The sequence below is a fragment of the Mustela nivalis genome, assembly GCF_964662115.1.
Source record: "Mustela nivalis genome assembly, chromosome: 14".
In the NCBI taxonomy this organism is placed as follows: domain Eukaryota; kingdom Metazoa; phylum Chordata; class Mammalia; order Carnivora; family Mustelidae; genus Mustela; species Mustela nivalis.
This window is the reverse complement of record NC_139033.1, coordinates 83,503,455-83,521,906: the sequence shown is the minus strand read 5'-3', so window position 1 is coordinate 83,521,906 and position 18,452 is coordinate 83,503,455. Positions and strand designations below refer to the sequence as shown.

General features: G+C 49.3%; 1 protein-coding gene across 2 annotated transcripts in view; it reads left to right on the top strand.

Annotated features, from left to right (window-relative positions):
- The window catches only part of SPECC1L (sperm antigen with calponin homology and coiled-coil domains 1 like), a 139,163-nt gene extending 121,998 nt beyond the window's left edge, over positions 1–17,165 (top strand). For both annotated transcript variants that reach the window (XM_082697665.1, XM_082697666.1), the window contains 3 exons: positions 11,334–11,450; positions 12,488–12,547; positions 14,473–17,165. In XM_082697665.1, the coding sequence (XP_082553791.1) occupies positions 11,334–11,450; positions 12,488–12,547; positions 14,473–14,562 (267 nt within the window). In that variant the 3' untranslated portion in view covers positions 14,563–17,165. The remainder of the gene's footprint in view (positions 1–11,333; positions 11,451–12,487; positions 12,548–14,472) is intronic.
- Positions 17,166–18,452: the final 1,287 nt, after the last annotated feature.

Here is an 18,452-nt window from a genome sequence, read left to right as displayed (position 1 = left end):
TGTTTCTAGTTGTTGCTTCTAAGTAAAGCTCCTGTGAACATTCATGTGCGGGTGGTTGCAAAGACATCTGAAAAGTGGATTGGCTGGCTCATGTGGTAGGTATAGGTGTTACTTTTTAAGAAGCTGCCAGACTGTCTTCCAGAGTGGCTGCACCAGCAGTGCAGGAGCATTCCAGTTCCTTTACATCCTCATGGGGACTTTGTGTGGTTGGCCTCCAGCCGTTCTAATAATTATGTGGTGCTATCTCAGCATGGTTTTCATTTTCCAGTCGCCTGGGAATGAATGGCGTGGAGCATCTTTTGGTGTGCTTGTTTGCCATCCATGTGTCTTCTTCAGTGACGTGCCTGTGCACAACCAGAATGGTCATCAAATACAAGGAAGGATATGATGCAGTCTAGAGCATGACCTTTGCCCTCTAGGAACTTTTGAAATTATTTCTGAAACATAATCATATTCCATGCCTTTTAAAATGATGCCTTCTCCTGGGCACGATTTAACTTTTTTTTTTTTTTTAATTTTATTTATTCATTTGACAGACCGAGATCACAAGTAGGCAGAGAAGCAGGCAGAGAGAGGAGGAAGCAGGCTCCCTGCTGAGCAAAGAGCCCGATGTGGGGCTCAATCTCAGGACCCTGGGATCATGACGTGAGCCAAAGGCAGAGGCTTTAACGCACTGAGCCACCCAGGCGCCCCCACGCGATTTAACCTTTTTAATGACTCAGATTTGTAATCATAAGCATTCATGACTGCACTATGTGGAATCCAGTTTTAAGTGGCCTTTATACTTCTTCTGCATCATATCCCACCCTCTGACCCTCAGCCCTCTCTGTCTGGCTGCATCCTAATGTGTTTTTTTTTTTTGCCAAGAAACCACAAAAAGTGCCTGTGACCAACTTACATGCAAAACAAAACCAGAAAAGTATGGGGTCAGGAGTAAAGTGCCATGTATAGGACCCCAATGGCATACAGGCTCTTCTGCTCCCTTGCAACAGCATCGTGTTCTCCCACTGGTGGTAACTGGTTATATTTGGTTCAGAGGAAAGTGTTTCACCATTTCCCTTCATATTTACTACACTAATGGGAAAATAAATAAACCACTGAGTGTGGGGGTATAAGAGGGTGGTGGTTCCACAGGTGTGACACCTGGTTTTTGGATGTTTCACCATTTTCCCTCTGCCAGAGTGGTACCTTATAGGTGTGGAAACAAATACCCTGAAAGATTTAAAAGGACACGTTAATTCCTGCCTTCAGTAGTAAGATGAGTTCATCTGAAGGTGAGCATTCCATTGAGCATCTCTTTTTTTTTTTTTTTTAATTTTTTTTTTAAGATTTTATTTATTTATTTGACACAGAGAGATCACAAGTAGGCAGAGAGGCAGGCAGAGAGAGAGAGGAGGAAGCAGGCTCCCTGTTGAGCAGAGAGCCTGATGCGGGACTCGATCCCAGGACCCTGAGATCATGACCTGAGCCGAAGGCAGCGGCTTAACCCACTGAGCCACCCAGGCGCCCGAGCATCTCTTTCCCGAGACCATTTCCTTCCCAAGCTACTGAAAGACCACTGCATTTCACATCCAGGCTGCCTTGTAGTGGGGTGTCCTGGGTCAGACTGGATACATTCCCTTTGATTTCAGAAATGGAAGTGCTATGCCAGGGAAGATCAGTACTCTTTCTGGGCTCGAGTTCTCTCTGGGTATGTGTTCTCAGGGGCAGGTAATTCTCCCCTGAAACTTGAGTACCAGGAAGATAATGATGCATCCAAATGAGCACCTTCACGGTTAGGGGCATGCCACCAGTGTGCTGGTCTAAATCTTTGCTCTGCATGGGATAATGTATTATGGTCTCTGTATGGTCCTATCCTTTTGCTCATAAATTACATTTTTAAAATTTAAGGTATTTGGATGAGTCTAGGTATACTTTGTGTCTATCCTTCACACTTTGTAAGTATAATCTTTTAGCAGCCCTCACTTTTAGAAGCTGAAGCATTTTTTTTTTTTTAAGACCTATCTCCATACTGAAACTTTCAGATCCTCTGGACCTTTTTTCCTAAATTTCTCTACATTCTCTCAGAGTTTTCTTAAATGAGCATGTAATCCCAGCAGTCATTCAGCAAACCTTTGTGAAGTGCCTGAAGAGTGTGCTAGGTTTTCCAGGTCAGTGCTTGGCAGGAACACATCCGAGAGGGGAAACGAAGTCATATAAGTGCTGTTCGTTGTAGTAGGTACAGGGGAGACATGTGACAGAAGTCCGTATGACTGTCACAGAGCCATAAGACCTTCATCTGTGGCCCAGACGGCAGGTATCTCGAAGTTCCAGGGTGTGCACTAGAGGAGAGGGACTTGGAACCAGCATGTCTGTCTCTTGGTACTCCAGGGCCTCTCCTGGGGCAGGGACAGCAGTCTCCTGTCTCATGCTTGTTTGTGCTCTGGAAGGTGGAATCACCACCATCTTGGGGAAGGTGGGAGGGGGGCCTGATAATGTCAAGCTCCAGCTGAAGAGCTGTTCCCTGTACCTCACAGACTCTGTCTTAGTAAATCTACGTAATTGGGTTATCTTTCCCATTTTGCATATGAGAGAATGGAGAGTCCTCCAAGGTAAATTGGCCTTACTGTCTTAGAGCTACTAGGGACTCGCCCCAACATTCACAGCCTAGTCCACCGGACTCTAAAACCCATGATAACCTCTGTCACACTGCCCTGCTTTTCCAGAGCAGTGGCTTTCACATCGGTGTAAAAAATTTCCTAAGGCTTAAATGGAGAAGGAGTCAGCCTTGCAAGCCAAAGAGCTTATTTCTGTCACCTTTTCTCAGAGAAGGCGTTTGAACAGGGTTTTTGTGTGAGCCCTGGCTTCTTACATTGGTCTACAAGCACCCAGATTACCCTGCATCCATCTGTTTCAGAGCCCAAGTACGAAACTGGTGGCATTTGTCTTAAGGATAAACTACCCATCCCAAGGATATTTTGGAATGCCTTATTTTCTTGCCCTCAGACACATAAATTCTCAGGGAAACCTTTGGGGGTTAGGATGGGGAGACATAGCTTCTTTCTTCCTCCTCTGCCAAGCCCTTCCCCAGAGCACACACCATGGTAAATGTTGCTGGAGGATTACTGTGAATGTCTCCTTGAGTTCAAATTGCATTTTAGTGAGTAATAACCCCTGCCAAAGCTAAACAAATCTAGAAAAGGCAGAACTAATTCCTAAGCTGCTCATAAGACTCCTCACAGCATGCCCAGGGCTCATGAATCACCTATGACCTAGCCAGCAGCTCTTGCCTGCTGTCCCTTCCTGGTGGCAGTTTTCCTGAATTTTCAAAAAGCAGGCATCCTGGTTCCTGTGAAAAGTCCCCCTTTGGAGGGATTTATGGGAAATGCAGGGATGCTAATCCCATCTTTTTGGGTGACATTGGCTTATTCTGAATTGTTCCCCCAAAATAGGGTCATTTGACTGAAACAGTTTATAGCACATTAAACTCAAAATGTTATTATTGTACTTTAGGTTTTGTTTCGTGACGTTTCAGCACAGTTGGAGCTTATGCTAGAAGTGTGCTTGCTACTTTGGGCGGCATCTTTGTGGCTAAACTGGCTACCTCCCCTAGAGAACCCTGGCAGCTTCCCTCTCTGGACTTTGAAGCAGCCATGCACAGAGAATGATCAGGTTCCTTCTTAGATGCTGTAGTTGGCTTGGTTTATCCCAGAGGTAAAGGGAGCAGCTTGATAACCTGCCTCCTACATTCAACTACTTGTTTTTAAGAATTTTTTTTTAAAGATTTTACTTATTTATTTGAGATCACAAGTAGGCAGAGAGACAGGCGGGGGGGGGGGGGGGCGAAGCAGGCTCCCTATTGAGCAGAAAGCCTGATGTGGGGCTCGATCCCAGGACCCTGGGTTCATGACCTGAGCCAAAGGCAGAGGCTTTAACCCACTGAGCCACCCAGGCGCCTGAGAATTTTTTTTTTTTTTAAAGTAAGACCATAAAAATTCCCATAAAACCCACTCTTGAATCATTACATTTAAGCAACATAATTGTTCAGTGAACACTCTAGGATAACTTAGCTGCTTATGAGATCTACTCAGTGTATAGAGTCTACTGAGCATGAACTACTACAGAACCTCTGCCAGTTTGTTGGGGTTTTTTTTTTTTCTTTTTTTTACTGTGATAAAATAGACATACCCTAAAATTTTACCATTCCAGCCATTTTTAAGTCCACAGGGCAGGGACATGAAATACATTCACAGTATTATACAGCCATCACCACTGTCTGGTTCCAGAACTTTTCCTCACCCAAAGGGAAACCCCCATACCCGTTAGCAGTCACTCCGTATGCCCAGCCCCTGGTGGCCACTCACCTGCTTTCTGTCTCTGACTCTCACCAGTTTGTATACTGCATATAAGTGATGTCATACAACATGTGGCCTGTGTGTCTAGCTTTCACCCAGGAGAGTGTTTGAAGATTTATCCACATAGTAACATGTGTCAGTACTTCATTTTCTTTTCTGTGGACTCAAAAAGATGGCATCTTGTGGACATACATAATCGTGTTTATCTATTTTTTTCAAATGGACATTTGTTGCTTGGTTGTTTCCACATTTCGGCTGTTGGGAGTAATGCTGCTGTGGACATTCCTGTACAGGAATTAGTTTGAACACCAGTGTGCACTTCTTTGAGGTGTGTGCCCCAAGTGAAAGTGCCAGGTCACCCAGCAGTTCTCTGTGTGACTCACCGAGGGCCTGCCGTAGCGGCCACAATATTTTGCATTCCCACCAGCACTATATAATCCTCATTTCTTTACATCCTGACCAGCACTTATCACTCCATTTTGTGAAATAATAGGCATCCTGTTGGATATGAAGTGGTAGCTCTTCGTGGTTTTGATTTATATTTCTTACTGACTGATGGAGTTGAGTATCTTCTTGTATGCTGTTGGCCATCCAGCTGGCATCTTTGGAAAAATGTCTGTTTAGATTCTTTACCCATTTTACATTTGGGCAGTTGGGTGGTTTGTCTTTCCTTAGGGTTGTTGTACCTTGGTTTTTTATGGAAATTTTCAGATACCCACTAAAGTAATGAGAGTGGTAAAGCGACCCTGCATACACATTCCCTGGGCACAAGTCATTGCATATGGTCCTCGAGTTCTCCCCACCTGGAGGCTTCCAGAACAACTCCCAGCCCTTTAATGTCATCTTGCATTTAGTTTAAACTTCCCGATTGAAACATGTTGGTTTGCTAGAATTAAGATCCAGATAAGGCTCAGACTTTGCATTTGGATAATATACTTCTTTTAGTCAATTTTAATCTTAAATTTTCCCCTTCTTTTCCCCCTTTTCAGTTTGTGTTCTTGAAGGGACTGGATCACATTTTTTTTTTTAAGATTTTATTTATTTATTTGAGAGAGAATGAGAGAGAGAGCATGAGAGAGGAGAAGGTCAGAGGGAGAAGCAGACTCCCCAAGGAGCTGGGAGCCCGATGCGGAGCTCGATCCTGGAAGTCCGGGATCATGACCTGAGCCGAAGGCAGCTACTCAACCAACTGAGCCACCCAGGTGCCCTGGATCACATATCTTAACAGAACTTCTGTATTTTAGGTTTTGCTGACTACCTCCCTGTGGTGTTCCCCCTGGTATAAGCTAGAAAATAGAACTTGAGGTTAGGTCTGATTCCAGTTCTAGTGTTTGGCAGAAACACCTGAGCTGTGGAGTTGTGTCCGTCTCTCCAGATAGCAAAGCAGGACCGGCTCTTTCTCTGAGATGGCACCGGCCCCTCATCCTCATTGTTGCCAAGTGATGCCATTCCATTTCTGTCAGTCACTCCTGCTTCATTGGAATTCCTCCTCACAGACTCCTTGGTCAGCTGTTTAATTGCCTTGCCATCCATTTTGGTCAGGAAAGTTCCATCCTATGCTTGATCCTCTCCCTTGATTTCCCAGCACTCAGGATCATGAGTGGTTTCCAAGCTGGGCTGGGTGTGCTTCTGTGAGCATCATCATGAACTCCCGGATTTGACCTTTTAAATGTTCCCATCCACTGCACTTCCACCCACTGGCAGTCTTTAGATCAGTCCAGACTTGGGTCATCTGGAGACCTTCAAAGAAAATCGGTGTCTAGGCAGCTGGGTAAGCCTTCTCTAGGGTAGAGCTGAGCATGTTACCTTGAAAAGGCCTTGCAGGTGATTCTGATGCACAGTGAAGATTGAAGGTCTTTGTTGGAACCCCCTCCCCGACAAGGGGCACAAGATGCAGGGCCCTGTGTTCAAGATTGCTGGCTCAGCCTGGGCTGTCTGCCCTGCCTTCCTTCCTTATCCCTGCTTTACCATGTAGTCCCAACACCTGGACTTCATGATGAGCAAGCCTCGTGGACAAGGACAAGCAAGCCTGCCCTCCTCTTTTCTCCCCTCCTTTCCTCTTCCCTGACCTGGAGCAGAGCTTGGCTAAACTTCATAAGGGAGATGGCACAAAAGTCCCCAGGGCAGCACCCTAAGATCTGCAGCCAGACTGGGCCTGACACTTACACCGTGGCAGCCCTGACACCAAGCAGGTTTTTGCTTGTTAACTTCCAGGGTCTTCTGGGGCCTTCTGTGTTTAGTACTACGAGCAGGGGTAAATACTGTCTGTTGATGTTTTTTACCTCTCTTTTAGACATCACATCCCCCTGCCATACCACAGAGAAAAGGATACCCCTATCTGCTTCTCCCAGATTTCCCTCCAGACCTTGCCCCCTGGCCTGGAGCTGAAGCAGTTGGGTAGGGGTTTTGTTTGTAATCCAGTTGTACCTCCTGAAGGCTGCGCTGTGACACCCAGCAGGTGGCATCCCCAATATCTTCAGTCATGGGAAGGACCCTGCCTTTCTGCCTGTGTCTGGGCCTATGACACCACTGTCAACAGTTGAGACAGGTCTAAGGAAATCGGTGTGAGCAGAGAGATGAATCATGGTGTTTGGCTTCTTGCCCTGTGCTCATAAAAGTGGCATTTCCTTAAATAGATCAGAACCTTAATAACTATTTAAAGAACATGTGGTATTTGGGAGTGTATTTTATGGCCCTTAATTAAACTTCAGACAGATTAAAACATTTTTAAGATGTTTTATAACATTTTTTATCTTTCTCTGTGGAGATTTGTGTAACTTTCACTCTCTTACCCCACCCCTCAACTCTCAGTGCATACAAGGGCACACCAAAGTGGGGCCACCTGAAGCCCACAGGCAGAGGACAACCTCCTATCATAGTCTTTAGAGCAGGTGAGGGTGTCTGGCCCAGCTCCAGAAGGAGCGAGTGGGAAACACCCAGCTGATCCTGTGGAGGGGTGTGAGGTGTTAGGCGATTTTACGAGTCTAGGTCTGAGTTTTTATGATAGTGAAAAGAACAGCAGATGAGCTTCTAAAGCAGGCTACGTCCATCTGCCCAGTCAGATCTCTTAGTGGACATTTATTGGATGGGAGGACATGAGCCTGTAGGAGAAAATGCGACAGAGTGCCTCATTTGAGTCTGTGCTGAATGCTTTCTTGTACTTTTGTTCTGACACATATCATAATCCTCTCATTTTTGTCCACCTAATCCAAAGATAGACTTATCTGGAAGAGTAGAAAAGTCCCGAGTTGACCTGAGAACCAAATGCAAAATCTGAATTTATTAATTAGAAACTTGTATTATAGGGGCGCCTGGGTGGCTTGGTCGTTAGGCGTCTGCCTTCCGCTCAGGTCATGATCCCAGGGCTCTGGGATCGAGCCTTGCATCATGCTCCATGCTCGAAAGTCTGCTTTTTCTCTTCTGCTTCTCTTTGTCCCACTCCCCCTGCTGCTGTTCCCTCGCTTGCTGTGTCTATCTCTGTCAAATAAATAAAATTAAAAAAAAAAAAAAAGAAACTTGTATTATAATTACGAGTATGTTCCATTGTCCCTATTTTAAAAAGAAAACTGTTCCCTTAGAGATCTTGGCACCATTGACTGTGAATAATGAGCAATAGAAAGTCCTTCCGTTAGTGTGCATATTCCCTTCAAAACATCATTTTTTGGGCTTTAAGAATAGTTTATTTTAAAGGTATCGGCTGGCATGCTGAAGCAGCCGTGCATGTAGGGGTCAGGACCTGTGTGGGTGGAAGGCCCTTGACCCTCTGCAGCCCCTGCACTGATCTACAAAATGTCACTGGGCCCGTCTGCCCAGATAGAGTGCACTCACGCTTTACAGTCAAGGGTTTTACCTTAGGCACAGAAGAATGCCACTTTTTAAAAATAGTCCATTTCTAGACAACCTTTGTGAAGTAAGTAAACATGTCAAAAAAGTGTATGTCATAGGACCATTACAGGTAATTGAACTTCGTGATGAGGTGGCTTCTTAAACCTAAATTGATAGCCGTGGAATCAAGAGCTCCAGAGAGGAAGCCGGGGGAGTTTTCGTCTTTCATCTGAATTTTCTTGTACCCTTTTCAGCCTCAGAGAACTGGCTTTGTTGTTTATATAGACTTCTCTCTGTTCGATCTGCGTTATTTCCCAGTAATTTGATTTTTTAGCCCTGATCAAAGTGGTGAGATGGGGGAGCAGAAGGCCCCAGCCCAGCGCTGCTGTGGTGATGTGGGGTGGTGGCAGCCTTGCCTGGGGCCTGCTATCTCAGATTTTAGGCTTTTCTTTGCTTCCCTTGAAGCCCTGGCCTCATTTTCCCTGCCGGGTCTCTCTGGAGGGGTGAAGAGGTAGAGGGACAGGGGTCAGAACACTCAGAGGTCTCACTTGGATTTGGTGTGTAGTGCCTCACTGTCCTCTGCAGGGTACAGTGCCCAGCCTGGCTCCTGCCAGCTGGCGGAGGCGGAGACACCTGCCAGCCTGCCTGGGCCTGGACTTTGTTTTGATTTGGAAGTTTGGTTGTCAGGTACTTCAAAGTTAACTCCCCCTACCCTGGATCTCAAGAGGCCATTGTTTCCTCATTGTTTAAATTTCTTTGGCATGTTTTGTAAATGAAGCCGCTGCTCTGCCTGGAGGTTCCAGGCTTGAGGTTGGGTTTGTGTTGAGGAAGCTGGGGAAGGCTGGGGTTCCCACAGCTGGGGAGCTGGGGCGCAGCCATTTCCTCTGCTGCAGGAGCCTCTGCCCTGTGGCGTGGGGAGGCCAGGCACGTAGGCGGCTCTGCCAGACGCCTGCCTTTCAGGGAGCTGGAGAGAGGCTGTGGCGGCAGGAAGTGGAGATTTGTTTTCCTCCAGAAATGAATGTGGCCTCTGGGGGCAAGGGTTGGGAGTCCTCGGCGTCCACATGTTGCTGTTGACCTCCCACAGGGCTCGGACTCGTCTGTAAGAGGCTACTTGCCCTGTTGTTCAGGCGATGATATGAGGTGCCCTGGGCTCTTTGATCAGGCACTTGTCATGAGGTCTGGTCGGGTTCCTAGGAGGAGTGTGGACGGGCTTTGGATGGGCCTGAGTTTGAATAATCCCCCAGGTCAGCTATGGAACCTGGGCCTTCTTGAGTCCCAGCCTCCTTACCTGAAACTGCTTCTAGGTGACGATGGAATTAGAATGACACCCTGTCCTCCCTGCTGCCAGCCCAGCACCTTGGACAGGTCACTTCCCTTCCCTGATTCGTTTCCTCCCAGGTGTCACTGGCGCCCCTGGCTGGCTGCTTCCTGAGATTCAGACGAGATGAAAGAGGCCCCTTTGCTGCGGCAGCAATCAGCAGTTACCATCGGACACCGCTGGGTGCACAGTGCCCTCATGGTGCACATGTTCCCTCAGGGGAACATGTCCTTGTTCCCTGGAGCGGGGACCTGTCAAGATTAGGACAGGAATGCTTGTTTGGGCTGTGTCATGGCCAGAAGCGTGAGGCCTGCTGCCTGGAGGCAGAGAGGACCTACCAGGCCCCAGTGGCTGGGGAGGGGTTGGTGGGCTCATTTACGGAGGCCAAGTCAGATGGCCCTGAAAGCTTGCGGAGACCTTCCCTATGACTCTTGGCAGGTTTGCATTCTTTTGTGCTTTAATCTGCTACTTTTTCTCACCACAGTTTATGAACAATGCTTTCATGCCAGATTGGTGTGACTAGCTGCCCCAGATAATCAGGTTACCGAGGGGAAATGACCCCTGGAATGATGGCCCACAGAGCTGCTGCCTTTTCGAAGGCTTGTGCTGAGTAGAAACCGCCCCCCCAACACACACACACCCAGAGGGCAGCATTCTGGGTGTCTAGAGTCAGGGCCAGAGAAATCGTTTCAGTGATGAGGCTGATGAAAAGTTCAGCCCCGTGCTCTTCCACGCTACTTGGCTGCTTTTCTAAGGGGACTGACCGCGAGCTGTGTGTCTTCCTGGAAGGGCCACTTGCCCAGCCTAGTCCTATCCTCCCCACCTGCCCCTCGTCCATGAGCCCCAGGTCCCCTACTTGGTGTGAGGACCTAACAGTTTGTAAACCTGGGGTGAAGTATGGCAGAGTTTGTAAAACCCTATACACATACACATAGTATTCTTTTCGCTATGATCACTTGTCCCTGGGAGGAGTGGCAACCTGTATCCAGGAGTGGGGTGTTTGCCTTCACTATTAAAGTCTGGGCTTCCCAGTCCTCTAGGAGCTCACCTTTGGTGCAGTTGAAGTCTGCGTGAAAGAAACAGTGGGGCCTCAAACAAGAGGCATTTGGGAAGTATTCTCTTTTTAGGTCTGTGGCATTGACATAAAGTGTGTGAATTTCCAAAATTTAACTGTGGAGTTTCAACTTCAAAAGGATTCTTGCAAATAAGGGTAAAGTCTACAGATCACCCAAAGGGTGTTATCATATAGTCAGCTATTCTGAATAGGTTATTTTTATAGTTGCAAATAATTTACTATGAATGTGGAAAGAGGCACCTCTTCAAAGAAAACCAAGGTGATCCGTGGAGAAGCTCTGTGGGGAAGCACACATCCCCAGCATCAGTCGGCTCCCAGTGCCTCCTAAGGCAAGAAGGCAGCTGTTGATGTCCTCAGAACACAGAGGTTTTAATAGATAGTAAATCTGTGCCTAGAGCCCTCATAGGTGAGGTCAGAATGAATCCTAACTTCTTAACATAGCACTTTTGCTCCCCAAGGCCGGCAAGGCTGCAGAGCTGCCAACCAGCTCCCTGCACCCAAAGCTCTTCACACGAGGGGGCAGTGACCCTAATGTGTGCGGCCAGGGGGGTGTTGACCTGTAGGCGGTGGGCAGGATGGGATGGGCACCTTCTGAAAAGGCCAGTCCCTGACCTCTGCCGGTCTTCAGACATGACCTGTAACACACTGTGCCTTCTCCAGAAGCTCTCCCTGCCTGGGGTTTGGAAGCCCTGTGGCATCTGAGGCTGCCTTCCCCCTCCATGACACGCTCCTGAAAAGATCACAGGGTTTGTTACTTACATGTATTTTTCTTTTCCTTCAGAATATTGACATTACGAACTTCAGCAGCAGCTGGAATGACGGGCTGGCCTTCTGTGCTCTCCTGCATACGTACCTTCCGGCCCACATTCCGTATCAAGAGCTGAACAGCCAGGATAAGGTAGGCTGATGAAACAGCCCAGCTCCTGGCATCCTTACCACACAGGAGAGGCAGAGCTTCCCAGCTGTAGGGCCCCTGCCACAACACTGCCTCACAGCGGCCCCCTCCCAGCTTAGTCTTATTCTGGGATTGAGTTATTTGTGCTGAGCTAGCCAGTCCCTGACCTACCTTGTGTGGGACATTTGGTGGGTTCAGCATTCCCCAAGGACAACATTCCTAGTGGGAGGAGTCAGCCTTCCTGGATGATGACATTTAGGATCGAGGGCTTTACTCTTGAGAGCAACTCAGGGCATGAGTGATTTGGGCAGTGCTTCCCATGCTGGGCCAGTCTCCTGCTAGCCCTGTGTAGTTCAGTCATCCCACTTAGGGAGCTTGCTCAGGGACCGGGTCAGGGCCAGCCCCTGCCCAGAGGGACATGAGGAGAGGCCCCAGGCCTGAGCCCTCCTCTGGTACTCTCATCCTCTCAGATAACACTTGAAGATTCCCCCCAGGGAGGAAGCTCACTTGACGGGTGTTTCTTTTTTTTTTTTTTTTAAAGATTTTATTTATTTATTTATTTGACAGAGAGAGAGAGATCACAAGTAGGCATAGAGGCAGGCAGAGAGAGAGAGAGGAGGAAGCAGGCTCCCTCCTGAGCAGAGTGCCCAATGCGGGACTCGATCCCAGGACCCTGAGATCATGACCTGAGCCGAAGGTAGTGGCTTAACCCACTGAGCCACCCAGGTGCCCTTGACGGTTGTTTCTGATGAGCTTTTGGGTCCAGGTCCAGGCGCCTCAGGACTGATGTGTCAAAAGTGGCCTTTTTGCACAGTGAGAAAAGAACGAGTGTGTGGAGATTGCTCCATGGCTGGTTCCAAGAGGAGCGGGGGGGCCTGCGGAGGGGCAGTCAGGTTCAGTGGGCGCTCCAAGGGTCCAGTGTAGGTTCATTCTGGTACCACATGGAGGTCGCTGTCCATCTTCCCCAGCGGCATGAGTAGTGCAGGTCCCCTTCCTCCTGGCCTTGCTTGTCCACTCTAGTCACGCAGTTTGTTTTACAGCGAAGGAACTTCACACTGGCCTTCCAGGCAGCTGAGAGCGTCGGCATCAAATCCACACTGGTGAGTCACTGGCAGGGTCCCTCTTTGTTAAGAAGAGTTTCCTTCTCATTAAGGGAGATCCTAGGTGGTGTGGTGGCCTGATGATCAAGGGGCTAGTGGGTGAGGATGGGGGTCCACCGAGGCCTTTGCCAGCCAAATGCATGTCTCGTTAGAAAGGTACAAGCTGGGCTTTCACCTCTGTCCCATGGGCGCTTTATGCCTCATATGAAGTGTCCAAAGGAAGCACCCTAAGTTGGATAGAGTCATCTTGCCTACAGCCCCAGCAGCTTTGACTTCCTTAGAGTCCAGAAGAAAAAAATGCTAACAAGTTTGTAACCAGTCACTGTCAAAGGCACATTCCTCCAGGTCTGTCTGCCTTTTGTCAAAGAAGGAGGCTTTAGAGGCCGAGCAGGCACTCCCGTGCTTCACAGGGACCGTGGCAGACACCACTCAGGTGTGAGACATGAGCTGTAGAAAACCCTCATGTTTCAGGGTCGTCACGCCACTGCCCAGCACCCACAGTAGCTCACAACCAACGTGCTTCTGTCAGAGCTCTCACCCTGTCACCATGTCTGACTTTCTGAAGAAGGTACTGGGTCCAGATACAGAGCCAGTCCTTCCACACCCAGTGACACTGAGGTTATATAAACTTAGTGCCGTGGTATTGGTCATGCAGGGGCACACGGTGGCCAGCGCGCAACTTGGGGAGTTCCGCAGTAAGAGCCCCATGAGGCCAGGTCACTGCCCCAAGGGCACCTCTCAGCCTGACTGGTAACAGCTGGATGGCTTTGAAGAAGTGTTTACATTCGTATTTACCCCACAGGAGTGTTCATGTAAAGGTCCAGAAGTCTATCTTCGGACTTGAAGAAATAAGCTTATTTAGGGTGGTCTCTATTCAGTTGTACAGAGAAAGAGAAGTTACCATTATTGAAATGTTTTCTGTTATGTGGGTATTTTACATCATGTGGGAAGTTCCAACATATTAAAGTGGGCCATTCCCCCCGACCCCAAAAAATCTTTATTTTGAACAAACATGTTTTTTTTTTTTTTTTTTTTTTTTTTAAATTTTTTTTTAAAGATTTTATTTATTTATTTGACAGAGAGAGATCACAAGTAGGCAGAGAGAGAGAGGAGGAAGCAGGCTCCCTGCTGAGCCGAGAGCCCGATGCGGGGCTCGATCCCAGGACCCTGAGATCATGACCTGAGCCGAAGGCAGCGGCTTAACCCACTGAGCCACCCAGGCGCCCCTGTTTTTCTTTTTCTATACCAAGTCATAATTCCAACCTGCTGTCCATGGCCTCAACTCAGAACCTCCCAGAGCAGACTTCCCCCTGGAAAGTCACGGGGATGTTCTTCAGCAACAGTGGGTCTCTTTTGGGGGCCTCCAAATTCTATATCTGAGTCCTGGCTTTTCCCACATTCGTTTTCATCAGCTGGTATCTCACACGACTGGTATTCTGCAGAATACAATCAGAAAACAGTGTTTTTGATGATTTCAGATGGTTGCCATGGTGAAGGGCATGGGAAAGTTGAGTTCTGGGAGCCCTGGGTGCCCAGAGACTCTCCTGGGACAGAGACTGGGTTGAGAAAGGCGCTCAGAAGTGACCACCTAGAGGGGTTTAAGAAAGGAGGCAGACAGGGTTGAAGGCCCCAGAGAAGATGATAACAAGCCTCGGAGGGCCATGGCCGGGAGCAGGGGCTCTCCTATGTGGGGCTCTGGGGCGGGGCTTAGGCACAGAGAGGCAGCTCAGGGATAATGCTGAAGCTTCCAGGCACACTTGGCAGCAATGGAGCAGGCATTTTGCCAAGGCCTTTGGGAGGTGTGATCTGGCTTGGCCCAAAGTCAGAGGCCCTGCCCTGTGCAGCCGGTGTAGCTGCCAGGGAGCCTGTCGGAACGGGCCCAGAAGTGACCGGGATTATAACGACGTTTCTTCCTTCTCCACTAGGACATTAATGAAATGGTGCGGACTGAGCGGCCTGATTGGCAGAGCGTGATGCTCTACGTGACAGCAATCTACAAGTACTTCGAAACCTGAGCACCTCTGAAGGACTCTTCCCGTTACCAAGTGACACCAATGCCATTAGCTACGCACCCCGTAAAGCTTTCAGTGACTCTCTGAGCTGCCCCGCAGCGTGTGAGCCTTCAGCCGGGGCCTCTGAGTCAGGAGAACTCAGTCCTCTCTGGCCACCGGCTCGCAGCCGGCTCTGCACACATGACCTGTCCGGCCCAAGGTTGGCCTGGGCTCCACGCATGTCACACACGCTGTTTGCTGCCAGTTTTTTTCTGAAGAGAATATTGAACTGCATTAGTGCTGTGGGGTGTGCAAACCAGCTCCTGCACAGCTAAACCTGGGAAAGTGGGTGAAACTCAGTGGGCAGCTCACCGGGGGTTAGTGAAAGCTTTCGCCACAGCTCTTCTCGACTGCTCACCAACGCGGCTTCTGTCACCCATGAGAACCAGGCAGGGGACTCGGCGCCCGGCAGAGGTGCTGGGGAGTAGGCTGCAGCCCTGGACGTGGAGGGCCATGGAGTACATCACCATGGCCACAGGGCAGCCACCGCTTCCTTGTGGTGGGGCTGATGTGGCCTGTGTGATTTAGGTGTCTGCAGCTTGAGCTAACAGTGAATTGTGACTCGAGTTCCCAGCTGGTGGCGCCCGTCACTGCTGAAGGGCTGGTTTTGTGGCTGGGTGCCCTTCGAGTGGAGGTGGCCCCTGTCCTCGGCACTGCCAACCTGTCCTTCAGCATGGAAGGGGCTTGGAAACCCAGGTCTGTCTTTAGGTTTCTGTACAAAAGAATTCGTTAAAAGGAGTTCTAGTTTAAAAATTTTTTTTTTCTTATGAGCAATATTGGGGGAATATAGCTCCTGATCTCTTAGTACCAAAGTTAAATTGTTCTAGTAAAGATAGAGATGAAACGTGAAATCTGGACATTAGCATGGTGAAAGCCAGAAATGAAGTCAGAAGTAGCAGGAGAAAAAGCCAAACACCTGGAGAGAGCCCTGCAGGGTAATTTAAAGTCACTGAGTCACTCAGATAAAATCCTCCTGGGCAAGAATTTAAGGAAGTGCCTTAAGTCTCCTTGCACGGGTACACCAGATAGAGGGTCTTGGAGGCCACCATGACTACAGCCACAGCGGATAGCATCAGGGCTGGTGGCCTGCAGCCCTGTGATGGAGTTGGTCCTTTGCCATGCCACCCTCCAGGTTCCAAGTGACAGGCAGCCGCACCTGTACCCCTTCTGTGTGGTGGAACTGAAGCCTTATTATGAGGGGTTCTGTTGAGATGACTCTCAGGCTGGGACTCAGCCCTTCTTGGGAACAGGGATCCCACATCTCATGTGCGCCTAACACAGTAGCTGTTGGTTTGAACAGCGTCGAGACCTGTTGCTTCTAGAATACAACTGTGTTTGGCACTTACAAAATAGCACGAGGAAGAGTTGCCACTGGTGGAAGCACCATCGCTGCCTCAGCCATAGGATGTGAAGAAGGCTGCCCAGCCAGCATGTGGGCCCAAGGGTTCTGTGTTCAAGCATCATGTTCTAGAGTAGGAGTTTGAGGTGTCTGTAGCCTAGGAAGGAATGTGGTTATTGTGAAATGGGCTGTGTGTGTGTGTGTGTGTGTGTGTGTTTATGGCCTGCTGGCCCACAGTCACCAGCTGGCTGGTAAGTGCCCATCAACCCTGCCCAGATGTCCCAACCTGGCAGCTCTGGCTGCTGTCCCGACTGGAGGCTTTTTGTGAAATGCCTATTTTCGGCTAAGGAAGGAGAGACTCAGTGAGCAGAACCCAGCCCCAGGGCGCACCAGAAGACCCTGGCGGATACCTGTCCCCATCCTCCCTGGTCAGGTTCCGTTCTGGCTTCTGTTGCTCTGTTGACAGTTGCTCTCTGCTGTCAGATGAGGGACTGTTAGGTGAGAATTATCGTTTTTTAAATGTCTCTCCACTCGGTCTTCCCAAGTCCCACTTTTGCTCTCATTTGCCTTCGTGGAAGCCTGTGCTCCTGTCTAGACCCAGTGTCTGACTGCAGCAATGTTTTTGTTTATTTATTATTATTGGGGGGTGCTTTTTTGTCCTATGAAGGAGAAGACTTTCCTGGGTCTGCAGTTCACACATCTGTTCCTTCCTAGCCAAGTTACCCAGCCCTGGCAGCTCATGCTGGGGGACCTGGGGCTGTGCCCCCAAGGCCGCCATTGGGGTCGGTGACAGGGAGAGGGTGGCCGCAGGAAGTGCCAGGACTGGGCCCAGCCTGTTTAAGGGCCCATCTCTGCCTCCCTGACAAGAGGCTGTGCCAGGGTACCCAGCCAGGCCACCTACATTTGCGTGTGGCTCCGCAGACGAGAAAATTCTAGAAGCATGACTTCTTTTTCTAATAGGATCCTTTTAACACTGTTGGCTTTATGGGATAATCTAAATAGTCATATATACCTAAAAGTGCTACTCTGAGGTGCTTTTAGTCCAGTGGCACTTGACATGAAGCCCCCAGGAAGTAATTTTGTCTCTTTTCCCTTTAAGCACAAGCTTTACTGCAAAAGGGCCAGTTCCATTTCTGTATCTCTCAACCACAGGCTTCTGCTGACTGACAGTACTTTTTTATTTTGTTCTATTAAATATTCTTGAATGTATTAAAATTACTGAAACACATCAGGCTCGGACTTTTCTAACTCTACACTTCCAGCTGCTCCTCTGACATGGTGTGAACGGGCCCTGGCCACCCCCTGGGACTGACTGTGGCAACAGGAGGGCACCTGAGCCCAGGCTCCATCCCCTCTGGCTGGCCCTCCCCTGCAGTTCACAGACTGGGAAGTGTTGTGGTTGAGGGACCTGAGGGAGTGAGTGGGAGTGCTGGTGTCTTCCAGGTCCCACCGTGGCCTGCAAAGCAGAACTACAGGCCAGATGCCCAGGACTGAGACCCCAGAAGCCCTGCCCAGGTTACCCTACAAGAACAGAAGGCCTGGCATTCCCAACGGTAGCCAAGACATGCTGTTGTGGGGAACAGAGTGGTTGGGGCGGGGTGGGGGGGTTTGCCTTGAGGGCGGTTGTTTTTTTTTTCTCCCTAGCAGTGCATCTTCTTGGGAGATCATTTTCAGAATATATAAAATTATAGAGGAAAAAAGATCAGTAATTATACCACTCAGAGCAAGCAAACCAGTCAGGCCTTTTTTCCGTGCGCATCTTGTGTGGAATGATTATGAATCTACGGGGCGCAGCCCAGGATAACACTGGGGTTTGTCATATTACCATGCTACGTGTCTCATGTGGAAAGGACTATGAGGCCACCTCGTTACGCACTAAGTGACCTAGTGGGCCTTTCCTGGGCCTGAGACTCCCTCTCAGGGCTGGCCTCTGTCCAGTAACTGAGCTCACACCTGGGAAGCTCCTATGGCCTGAGTTGAGATGTGGCCTGTGAGTGCTGACAACTGTGGGTGCCCACCGTGACCCGGCTTCCAGAGCACACCCAAGTCCTTGGAGTACAGGATTGGGCAGGAGAAAGACTGCCCTGAGACTGGGCGTGTCTCCAGCTTCTCCCCACTCGCCAGCTGTGGGACCTGGGGCGCTCGCTCAGACATGGAGCTCCTGCCCTTCGCTGAAGCATAAGGAGGTCGTTCTGCTGGGAACAACAAGAGGCTGCTGAGACCAGCATGTTGGGGTTTGTGTACAGTGGACACCAGTCAACACCCTCAGGACCCCTGGGCAGGAGGGTCAGAATGGGCTGTCCTAGCTGCTGCCCCTCAGTTATGGAATCTGCCATCCCCAAAACATCCCCTCTTGCCTGCCTGTCATGCTAGCTACCTCCGGAGAAGACTGAGGGCCACTAAGGGGAGTTCTTTTGTAGCCCAACTTCCTAAACTGCTCATAACATGGTGGGGCCCAGGGGCGCCGCTTTCCTAGACTTGATGCTTGTGCTTCCTGTCCCAGGACAGCATGTCT